Source organism: Lolium perenne, chromosome 4 (genome assembly GCF_019359855.2).
Source record: "Lolium perenne isolate Kyuss_39 chromosome 4, Kyuss_2.0, whole genome shotgun sequence".
NCBI lineage: Eukaryota > Viridiplantae > Streptophyta > Magnoliopsida > Poales > Poaceae > Lolium > Lolium perenne.
The window spans coordinates 86,484,816-86,496,848 of record NC_067247.2 but is presented as its reverse complement, the minus strand read 5'-3'; the positions used below and the strand labels follow the sequence as shown (position 1 = coordinate 86,496,848).

At 46.8% G+C, this 12,033-nt stretch overlaps 1 protein-coding gene across 1 annotated transcript; it reads right to left on the bottom strand.

Annotated features, from left to right (window-relative positions):
• Positions 1 to 903: 903 nt before the first annotated feature.
• On the bottom strand, positions 904 to 8,920 carry LOC139830005 (uncharacterized). The gene is made up of 2 exons (XM_071829060.1): positions 8,531 to 8,920; positions 904 to 1,284 (listed from the first exon to the last, which is right to left on the bottom strand). The coding sequence occupies exons 1-2, from the start codon at positions 8,918 to 8,920 to the stop codon at positions 1,117 to 1,119; spliced, it is 558 nt and encodes a 185-aa protein (XP_071685161.1). The 3' UTR covers positions 904 to 1,116.
• Positions 8,921 to 12,033: the final 3,113 nt, after the last annotated feature.

The window sequence follows — 12,033 nt, the reverse complement described above, 5'->3', positions numbered from 1 at the left end:
TAGTTACCATTGGATCATACACCAACAAAATCACAATCGACTGAGCCTGAAGCACTTCCATATGAATTTTATCGGTACTAACAATTTAAATTTATTTATAGATTATCCAAGGGGGGACTTTAGATTTCTGTTATATGAACATCCGAGGGAAATTCAATGTGCAACAGAATGAAACTGTCTTCGTTTGACTGATATGCTAAACAGAATTTTGGCTCCTTTTTCATACCATATGAGTCACAGTTGACGTTGTCTTTTGAAGGAAAGGAGACCCATATGATCGCAAACCAAGTACAAGAAAAAGGCATAAAAACATAGCTCAATTTTATTACCACTAACATTCTACATATTTCAGAAATTTCATGAAGCACTATCCAAGGTGAATTTCAGTACAAGATGATATCATGCTAGTTTCAACTAGAATATAGATTGATATTTGTGCAATAAGTTTAAGCACAAAATATAAACATAAAATAAAGTGGAGCTGAACAATTGAATCATCACTAACTGAATATAGATATTTTATTTTATAATTTTAGCACAAAATAATTCAAGAGGGACTTTAGTACAGAGCAGAATGAGATTTGTGAAATACATTCAGAATATACAATTTGTAGGTAGACGGCAGAAATGTCACAAATTTGCTTCTTAGGGCATGTACAATGCAAGATGCTTAGAGAGGTGCTTTAAATAAACCAGTTTTTATTTAAGTAACGGTGCTTATTTATATTAGGTGGATGCCTAACTAGACACCTCTCCTATACAAATAAGCTGATGCTTATGTAAGAAAAAAAGAAAGTTTGGTTTATTCTCGGAAGCACCCTTCTAAGAATTTTCTGTCATGTAGGCAAGCCAATCAAGTACCAGAATAAATAAAATAATAACAATCATAAAAGCATGGCATGATTTCATCACCACTAATAAGCCATCTACATATTTTGATTTCAAAGTCGAATTATCCAACAGAAAATTCAGTACATGGTGATGACCAGCTAATTTCCTTACCACTATGCTTTAAAGTTTCAACTGAACCTTGTACAAGTTTTACTGGCTATCTGCAGAGCCCTATAGCTCAAAGAGAAAGCCTTCGTTTCTTTGTGCGATGTCTCCTCGAGAATCCTACTCAAGCGCTGGTGCTACCTCAGTTGGATTACCTTCAAACACATCAGATCCAGATTCTGCCTCTTCGGGGAACTCCTGTGTTAGGGATTCTTTGAAAGAAGGAGTTTCTCTGAAGTCTGTTGCACCATCGTTGTATGTAGCCACAGCGAATCCACAAGCAACCAACTGCAAAATTATGCAATATTAATTGGCAGACATTAAGCGAGAATCCGTTAGACATGTGTAATTCGTCGCTTGCATGAGGGTTAACATGGGTGGATTTTTTTTTTTTTTTTTTGCGGGGAAAAGAGATTCCATTAATTAGAGCACAGGTTACAGTCTAGGGCTATGGCTGCAGCAGCTTCCTCAGGGAAGCTTCTGAGCCAAAATTCAGTTCGGCCTTGAACCCTAGCTAGCTTAGCCAACTCATGACCAGCTGATCTTGACTATCCTAGTATCTCTCTCCCTTAATAACTCACGAATTACATTGACTTTAAAGGCAAACACAGAGGTGTTTGGAGTTGTTTCCCTGATAAGCTCTGCAACCTCTGCACAGTCTGTCTCCACCGTAAGCCCCAGCTGTGTCCAATGCAGAGCTAGGCGTAGTCCTTCTTCCATGGCCAGGAGTTCCGCTTCCGTCGCATCTCTGCAGTGCTGCAATGATCGACACGCCGAGAAGAGAACCTCCCCTTGGGAGTCCCGAAGAACCATGCCAATGCCAGCGCCATGCTCTGTAAAGGCTCCATCGACATTTAGCTTCATCTCTCCCGGCCTTGGTGGAATCCACCTAGGTTGAGACATTTGGCGACCATCCTCCTTTGTTCCTGCTCGCTTAAATCCTCGTCCAGGATCCACCACCATTTTGCCTTTGGTTACATCTGCATTAGGAAACTGCTTAATCATCATAAGAGAATTCAAGTAGCTTACCAGGAAACGCCTCGATCCTTCAATCGCGGGACACGGTTTGGCATGCGTCATCTCATTGTGGGCGTGCCAGATCCGCCACAGCGTCATGAGGGTTGGAGCTCTTTGCACATCCGGTATGGAGGCCAGAAGATGCAAGAGCCACTCCCGACCAGTGTTCTTCAGTAAATCATCTTGCGGTAGTGGCCAGACTTCAGACATGGCCTGCCATAGTGCTCTAGCATGTGCGCAGCGAATGAAGACGTGGAAGGTGTCCTCATCTTCCTTGCCGCAGATTGTACACGTTCGCGTTGTAGACATACCCCTCCTGGCCATATTAACTTGTGTGGAAATCGCATTCCTACATATCTTCCAGGTTAGTGTTTTCACTTTAGGTGGTACCTGGCAGCTCCAAATCAGCTTCCAGATCGGTCTCTCACCGTTGGGCCGTAGGCTGGTTGCACCATGGGCATGGCACTGCATGGTAGCGGTCAGAGCTAGGCGATAAGCGCTGCGGACAGTAAATGTTCCGCGTTTCTCTGGGTGCCATGCAATAAAGTCTTGCTCATTTCTTGGGGAGGTTTTTATTTTGATGATCTCCTCTATATCCTCCTGTTCAAAATAGAGGTGTAGGCGCTGTAAGTTCCAAGACCCGTCAGGTTGGAGGAAATCAGCTACCCAGCGGTACCGACATCGGCCTTGTGCAGAGCGCGGTCGATGGTTGGAGTCTCTGGGGATCCATGGGTCGCGCCAGGCGCGGATTTGGGCACCGTTGCCCACTCTCCAGATTACACCTTGCTTCAAGAGCTCTAGTCCATATTCGATGGCATGCCATGTAGATGATCCGTTCCCTGTAAAAACAGTGTCAATCAACGAGCCATTTGGGAAGTATTTCGCTTTAAGAAGCTGGGCACAAAGAGTGTCAGGGTATTGTATCAGTCGCCATGCTTGCCGTGCCAAGAGTGCCTGATTAAACAGACGCATATCACGGAATCCTAATCCACCACAGTCCTTCGGCCTAAGCATGATGTCCCAGCCCACCCAGTGGGTCTTTCTCTTCCCATTTTCCGCTCCCCACCAATATCGTCGAATCATTTTTGTCAATTCGTCACAGAGGCCTAGAGGCAGTTTGAATACACTCATGACATACACAGGGATAGCTTGCGCAATGGCTTTTATGAGAATTTCCTTGGCTGCTTGTGATTTGTGATTGTCCTCCCATTCGACCAGACATTTTGCTAACTTTGACTGCAGGCTCTGAAACTTTCCACTTGACATGCGGCCTTCTGGGGTTGGGAGTCCAAGATACTTTGTTTCAAAAGTTTCTTGGACCACATTCAGCACTTCTTTCACATCTGTCCGCCTAGCTGTAGGGCATGAGCTGCCAAACAAGATGGAACATTTGCCAGGATTTATAAGTTGACCTGTACTCGAGGCATAAATATCAAGGACTGATTTTATATGAGCAGCTTGTCCTGCCTCAGCCTTAAAGAAGAGGAGACTATCATCTGCAAACAGGAGGTGTGATATTCCAGGAGCTTGGCGGCATATTTTGACTGGGGTGATATTGCCAGCAGCCACTTCCCTTTGTAACAAAGTAGACAAGCCATCAGCCACAAGAAGAAACAGAAATGGCGATAGGGGATCACCTTGTCGGAGGCCCCGAGAAGGCGAAAATGAATCCAGGAGGTTCCCATTGAATTTAACTTGATATCTCACCGATGTGACACAAGCCATTATCCAGTCCACCCATCGTTGAGAGAAACCTAACCTTTGCATCACTTTCTGTAGATATTCCCAATCCACTCTGTCATAGGCTTTAGACAAGTCCAACTTATAGGCACAAAAATTCCTGTCCGGATTTGTATTCTGTTCGATGAAATGCAAGCACTCAAAGGCCACTAAAGCATTATCTGTGATGAGCCTGCCAGGAATAAAGGCACTTTGGTTAGCTGACACAATTTCACCCAATATAGGCCTAAGTCGATTTACCATGCATTTCGAGATGACTTTATAGATGACAGTGCAAAGGCTAATAGGCCTGAAATCTTTGAGAGTTTCTGGCTGGTCACATTTAGGAATGAGCACAATGGCAGTGTCATTGACCCCATCCGGCATATGCCCTGTCACAAAAAATAGTTTCACCGCATTTATCACCTCCTCTTTGATGGTACCCCAATTGCGTTGATAGAAACGAGCCGGGAAACCATCAACACCCGGTGCCTTTAAAGGCCCAATTTGGAACAGGGCATCGCCTATCTCCTCATCCGTAAAATCCATACAAAGGCTGTCATTCATGGCTGGGGTAACCTTCTCCTCTGTCATACTAACTAGGCCAGCTGATTGGAGAGATGGGTCCCGTGTAAACAGCTCCTGAAAGTAAGAGGACGCCATTCTCTCCATGTCAGTTGGCACCTCCTGCCAAATGCCTTGATCATCTTTGAGTTTTTTGATTTTATTTCGACGGGCTCGCCAGACTGCTTTTTGATGAAAAAATCTAGTATTACGGTCGCCCTCTTTTAGCCATGTGACTCGCGAGCGCTGCAACCATAGCATCTCTTCTCTGTATAGCAGTTCTTGCATGTGATCTGTAGCTCGTCGAATGTCCTCTTGGTTCGCATTGTTCAGCTTGAGCGTTTCCAGATGCTTCCTAGCCTTATTCAGTTCTCGCAAGTCGTTACCAAATTTCTTTTTACTCCACTGTTGCAACATTGACATGACTTGGTCTAGGCCCTGCATGATCTCCGTTAGATTGCATTTTTGTCCCGCCTCGCCCCAGGCACCAGCGATCCTCTCGCCCAAGTCAGATTCACGCTCCCACACAATTTCAAATTGTCTCTTGGGACTCCGTTGTGGCGCCCGTACCTCCTGCAACAATTCCACAAGCACCGGGCAGTGATCCGAGACAGGAGATGTTAAGTGTTTGACCTTGGAATCTGCAAACCTATCCTTCCAGGCTGGACAGGCAACTGCGCGGTCAAGCCTGACCCGGACGTTGGCCCTTCCCTTTCGCTTATTATCGTATGTGTATGGCACACCTGCAAAGCCAAGATCAGTTAGTTGACAATCAAAAAGCACCTCGCGGAAAGCCTCCATTTGATGTACGGGCCGAAGAGTACAGGATAGGTGCTCCTCAGGCCAAAGCACCTCGTTAAAGTCACCAAGCACTAACCAAGGCAGATTTGATAGAGTTTTTAAATGGCGAAGGGTATCCCACATGTGATGTCGATTTTCAACCCGTGGTTCACCGTATACACAAGTAATGCGCCATTGCGGAGCAGCAGGGGACTCACGGACATAAGCATCAATAAACCTTTCATTAATATCCTGGATGTCAACAATGAGTTGTTCATGCCAAAAAAGAGCTAAACCTCCACTCAAACCATCACTACTAATACCAGCAAAACCCTTAAGACCTAACCTATGACGCAGACGACGCATTTTATTTTTATTCTGTCTAGTTTCACAAAGAAAAAACAAACGAGGACTCCAAACTTGGGAAATCAGAGCTAGTTCACGTACTGTCGGGTTATTCCCGGCACCCCGACAGTTGAACGAGAGGCAACTCATTGCGCCTGACGAGACCAAACATTAGGTCTCGTCAGGTTACCGGTTGGTTTGTGCCCGGTTGGCGTCGGTTTCCTGGCTCGCTTATAAACCAAGTCAGTGCTGCCCTTCTCCGTCTGTCTTCGCTCCACACCTTGCTTCTTCCCTTTCTTAGGCGTTCCTCCATCTTCCGTGGCGGCATAGTGCAGCCCTAAAGACAGGTCCAAGCGCTGCCCCTGTACCTCATGCTCTTCCGCTGTCCTTTTCCCCAGAATCGTATCCGCAGCCGGCATAGAGACATCGCTCATCGAGCCAAACGATACCTGCAGGTCAGAGAGGCCCTGCATGGCAGGAATCATATCACTAGGTCGAGGCCCAGTGGCCCAGCTGCTGCCTTTCGATGTTGCATCAACCTGGGCTTGTAGGGCTTGCACCTGTGCAAACACATCAGCTGTCATGCCCAGCCGGACATAGCTCTCCTGTCCACGGTTTATTGCTTCTTCCTCCTCATCGGGAAATTGAATAATTGGCAGAGACGCATCCTTCCCCATCCGTGGCTCATGCTGCTTTGCTTCCTGTCCAGGATCCACTATCATCTTGTCCACCTGATCAGCAAGAGAGGAGACCACCTCCTGTTGGCTGGAAGTTGCCTTATCATTGAGGTCTGGTATCGCTGGCACAGCCCCCTGTGCAGCAGCCGGATACAGCTCCTCCTCATCCATTAGAGGCGGCATCTCTTCTTCAACGGAGCCTGCCTGAGAGTGCGGCTGTTCTGGAGTCACACTATTACGGCGCTGCTCTCCTGGTGGTGTTCTTCTCTGCGAAAAACGTTTGTGAGATTCCGCACTGCCGAAGCTTGTGAAGCTGATACCCCGTCGCACCTGGCCTGGTGGTACGTAGTGGGATCTATACTCAAACTTCTTATAGGGGCTGCAGCGTAGTTCATGCGCATCGTAATCTAGGGAAGGTGTACCCAACCTCCTCTTCTCACAGTCATCCTTTTTGTGGCCCATAAATCCACAGTGGGAACAATAATATGGTACACGCTCATACTTCAGCTTAAAGATTTTGGTCTCATTAGGCTTGCCTTTCACCCCTGTGCTGATCTGTGTTTGTAGCCTTCGATCATACGGCAGTAGCACTCGCACACGCAGAAATTCTTTCTTCTCTTGCTCCGTTGCTGGCACGTCCACTTCAATAGCCTCACCAAGGCCATTACCATATCTCCGACCCCAAACATCATCTTGCTTTCCCCACGGCACATTATATATCCGCACCCATACAGGCACTGAATTCAAGACTGTCTCAGAGGGCTGGAGTGCATTGTCAATATCCTTAACAAGCAAGGCATTCTGTTTAAAGATCCATGGCCCTCCCCTCATCACAAAGTCATAGTCGCCTTTGGAGAACAGCGTGATCATATAGTAGTTCTTTCCCTTCTCTGAGTAGCGTATGCCACTCCTCAGATACCATACCTCGTCGGTAAAGTGATCAAACATGGCCTTTGTATTGGGTTTGAAGTTTGCCATATACCTTGCTATAATCGTCCATGAAGTAGGCACACTCGGTTCCATCTTCACCTCTTCTTCCTCATCAAATTCCAGGAACACTTCATCATCCATATCAACCACACCACCACGCTGCGTCTCCATGCCCTGATGAAGCCCTGGTTCCTCAAGCACATTGCCATCCTCCCAGTTCCCGTCCTCCTCCCGCGATCTATCAATCTCGACGAGTGCATTGTGCCTCTGCCGTGGGTGTCCTGAGGCTCCTCCAGTAGGCTTCGGGTGGGCAGGTCTCTCAACGAGACCCCCTTGATCACCCCAACCTGCCGGCGGCGCCAACAGTAGTCCAACAGCCTGAGAGGGCACACGCACCTGGCCTGCCCGGCGGCCATCAGCAGCAACCATGGATCGCCGCCTGTGATCCGGTGCCGCAACGCTATCATCCCTTCCTCCTTGGCTAGATCGAGCGCCCACCATCCTCTTCCCTCCCTGCTGTGCTTCCATCGCCTGGAGATCCTGACCGAAGCTCTCCAGATCGATCTCCGCTCGAGGGGGTGGGTACTGGTGGTTGCGATCGGAACAAGGCCGCGGATCGGCCTTTATGACGCCCGCCACCGCCTTCCTTGATCTGTATCCGACCGGGATTCCTCCCGAGTCTTTCCCTCCACTACGGCTCGTGGCGCGTATGGACTCTCGCACCGCTCGACGGCGATCCGACGGACTCTCGTAAGGTGGTGGCGGCGGCGGGAGGGCGAGATCGCCCATATCGCCAGAGCCGTGACCTAACAGAGTTGACCTAACGAGACCAAATCCGTTTAGACATTATAACTGACCCTTGTTGCGTTAACATGGGTGGATTAATTTTGATGATATCAGAGGATGGGATCACATGCAAAGTAATCTCTACATATTGAGTGGACATCTGCAACGAACGGTGGTTAAGTTGATGCACATCATAATGGCAATGATCAAACACTAGGGGTGACTCAACAATGTAATTTAGCCGTATGTCTTTGAGGAAATGCAAATAGATAACTTCCTGTATGTATTTGAGCAATCTCCGCACACTACCACTAGATGACTTGGAGTTCTAGACAACGGAAAGGAGCCACTCTTCTGGTTCAGACTTGGAAAACAATTCAGTATCTCACCATACTACAAACAATGATACGCTCATAGACTTGGAACTATTACTCGCGATCTAAACAATTTTAATGTTAGTCCTGCCTCCTCTCCGCGTGCCACATGTCATGACTTGTCGAATTGGAGGGGCTGTTTCATGTGACTTCCACTTCATAATTTCAAACCATTCCAACATAGAGCTACTCAACTGCAAATCAAAATTATCTGGCGTAGAAAGAACTGAAAAGTAAACTCGATTTTCTTTTGAGAAACATTCAGATCCGACGTTAGAGACTGTGCTACAGACTACAGTGCTACAGACTACAGCGCGATGTAACGGAGGAAGAGGTGCTCACGGAGAAGAAGACGCCGAACGCCCACATGTACTGCACGAAGAAGCCGAGGAGATCCCACTGAGGTCCTTCCCAGAAGTCGACCTGCTTCGGGTCAGGCAGGTACGGCATCGGCTCCGTGGACACCTCGAACCCCAGCGGCTCCCCCTCCCACTCCACGCCCTCCCACGCCGACGCGGAGTCCTCCTCCGCGTCGGGGGTCTCGATGCCTCCGTGGCGCTTCTTGCCGCCGCGCTCCTCGAGGCGCCGCTGCGTGCGGGACGAGACGCCGGGCCCGGCGTTGAAGAGCGTGCCAGGGGCTGTCCGCGTCAACCACCTGGTGGATGCCTTCGAGAGCCCTGCTCTCAATCTCTGGCGCCACCGCTGATGCCTAACGTGCCGGTGAGGAGGCATGGGCGTGAAGCATTAATTGTTTTCCTCGTCTGAGTTCCTGAACCTAGGGTCAAGCAGGCTTTCTCTTCACTAGACGGCAGGTTTATGTACTAGCTGAATGTAGAGCGATTAGTTTATGTCTTGAACAAAACATGTGTATAAGTTGTAAAATTTTCCATATTTGTTCTTCTTTTATGTACTAGTTGAATGGTTTTTGCAACTTTTGATGGTTCATGATGATTGAATTTAATGTTCAGTTCTTCCACTGGAACCTTTTGAAGGTTTCTGCATTTTTGCCATGATTGAATGTAATGCTCAGTTCTTCCACTGTGGAACTAATTCTACAGGATCGAATGTAATCTTTGCAATAAGACACTATCAATCAGTCTTGCATTTGCGGCCAATTCCTCTTTGACACTGATAATGCAACGTGTTCTGTGCTGAGCACCATCTCTTCCAGCCTCTCCAATTCCTCATCTTGTCATGCAAATCGTTGTACAGGAAAGGATCAACTGCCAATTGTCTTGTAAAATAAGGCAACTGTGACACTCTGAATATGAAGTGATGTTTGAATATTATTTTAAGAGAGAATATCTTCATCACTGTGCAATACGGAAAAATAACTGTAGACAAAAACAGATCCCTGGTAAACTTATCTTGATTAAGGCTTGTCTTGCTAGTATTCCAACATATTTACTATCTGTTATTAAATTCCCAAAATGGGCGATCAGTGTTATTTACTCACAGATGGCTAATTTCTTTTGGGGAGATTTAGACGACCAACATAAGTATCACTTGGCTGATTGGGGGTTAATTACCAGGAAAAAGAAGTTTGGTGGGTTGGGTGTTCCTAATCTTAGGGATATGAATCTATGTCTTTTGGGTTCTTGGTTCAAGCGTTTCTTCTCTGCGGAAGACAAAATTTGGAGGAAAATCATTGAATATAAATATAACACCTCTCCTAACATTTGTTGGATTAGTTCCAATGCTGCTTCTTCTCCTTTTTGGAAAGGGTTAATTTGGGCTGCCCCATCTATTCTCTCTAGTTACCACTAGAAGGTCGGCAATGGAAACAATGTCTTATTTTGGCTGGACACTTGGATGTCTGGTGATTCTCTGGTCACTTTATTTTGGAATTTGTTTTCTATTTGCAATGAACCATCGGCAAAACTTTCTAATATCTTGGTTGATGGTGAAATCCGCTTGTCTTTTCGTCGTTGTTTTGATAATAATATGATGGGTAGATGGCGGGAGTTGTGTGCTCTTTTGGGATTTGTATCCCTCTCCCGCGATAGAGATACTCCGATTTGGAGTCTTGAGGCTTCTAGGAAGTATTCGGTGAGATCTTTCTATAATCTGGTTAATCATAGTGGTGTTCGCGTCCCACATCTTGCATCTATTTGGTAATTTTCTGTTCCTGGACGTGTACAAGTGTTTATGTGGCTTCTAGTACAAAATCATCTTTTAACTCGAGATAACCTTGCAAAACGTCGTGCTGATGGATCTTGTTTGTTTTGTGATAAAAACGAATCTGTTTCTCACTTGTTTTTTGAATGTGTGGTTGCTAAGAAAGTTAGGTTGATTCTTACTGAGATTTTCGCTGGGAATCATATATCTAGCATTGATGCTATGTGTCGTATATGACTTGCTAGTAAATCCATTTTCAGTATTACTACTAACGGTTTGGGATCGTGCAACCTCAATGTTGAGGAGATGGCGTCCATTGCTCAAGAATCAACACTCGCGACTAATGGAAAGAAACTTGCAACTTGTGGACTTCAAGAGGGGAGAATTACTGCGGATTGCTTGTCTGACTTGAAGACGGATGCGGATCGCCGGCAGTTCCTCATCGACAACACAAACTGGTTCTTCGCCTAGCTGTTGTTATATAGGCTGGTTGTAACTTGAGAAAGGAGATCATAGTTTTTGTAATAAGTAGTGCGGAAGTAAATACCTACGAGTCGGACTTTCTTTCTCCTCGCATTATACATTGCTAAAACCTGTGGCTTTATTTCAATAAAATGGGGCGGGGGGGGGCTCGCCTAGCTGTTGTTATATAGGCTGATTGTAACTTGAGAAAGGAGATCATAGTTTTTGTAATAAGTAGTGCGGAAGTAAATACCTAGGAGTCTGACTTTCTTTCTCCTCGCATTATACATTGCTAAAACATGTGGCTTTATTTCAATAAAATGGGGCCCGGGGGGGGGGGGGGGGGGGGTTGCGGCCCCCCTATATTTCTAAAAAAGATCCCTAGTGGGGAACGGGGTGAACTGTGTGTGTCGTGTGTTCTTGGACCGCCGGCGGGTGGCGTCGCCGCCGGCTGTGGGCGTGGTGTAGTCATGCACGGCCACGTGTGGGGTGGAGTCAGAGGCGATGTGGGGTGGATCTGGAGGTGGAGACGTGGAGTCGGAGATGGAGACGTGGAGTTGGAGGCAGAGGCGTGTTGTGTAGAGTCAATCGTTGCCGTAGGCGGCAATGCCGGCGTCAACTATGGGGCGATTACGTTTTGAGTTTTTCTTTACCGAAAAGGTACGGTCACAACCTTATGGGCTCCTGGGCCTAATGTTTGTCACGTGGATACCCACACGTATTAACCGTTGCATAGGTATTCTATCAGAAAAACACGCACGCGCAGGTGCCACCTCAACCCTAACCGCCTCCAGTTCATCCTCCTTCATAGATCGGTTCCCCCTGTTCTGTTCGACTTTGCCGGTGTCGGGAGGAGTGGAGAACCCGATCTATGCGTGGAGTTTTTAATAAAGTATTGTTTTCATTAGATAATGTTAGGATTTTAGTAGTCGTCTTCTTGTTGGTTTCCCCTCATGGAGATGGCATCGTCTGCAATAAGTGATCGTCGGCCTTTCGTTCAACGACGAGATCTTCTTCCCGGCGTCAATTGTGGGGTTGAACGAATTCAGATTTTGCTTCACCAGATCAATTTTGGATCTTTTGTCGTTGTTGCCGCGAGGAGGATTATCCTCACAATTTTTGTCATGGCTGTTACGTCCTTGACAATGGTGATTCGTACTCTCGGCTCTCCATCGACGACGACAAAGCTAGTCGGTTCTTATTCCTTGACATACTGGTGTTGGTACTCTTGCCGATGTTTAATGATTGCTTTAATGGTTACGTGC

Bases quoted from the DNA above. Each gene is read 5' to 3' on its own strand.
- LOC139830005 (XM_071829060.1), bottom strand. From the start codon at position 8,920: ATGCCTCCTCACCGGCACGTTAGGCATCAGCGGTGGCGCCAGAGATTG. The intron at 1,285-8,530 runs GTGAGCACCTCT...ATAATTTTGCAG, and splicing joins CGTTCGGCGTCTTCTTCTCC to TTGGTTGCTTGTGGATTCGC.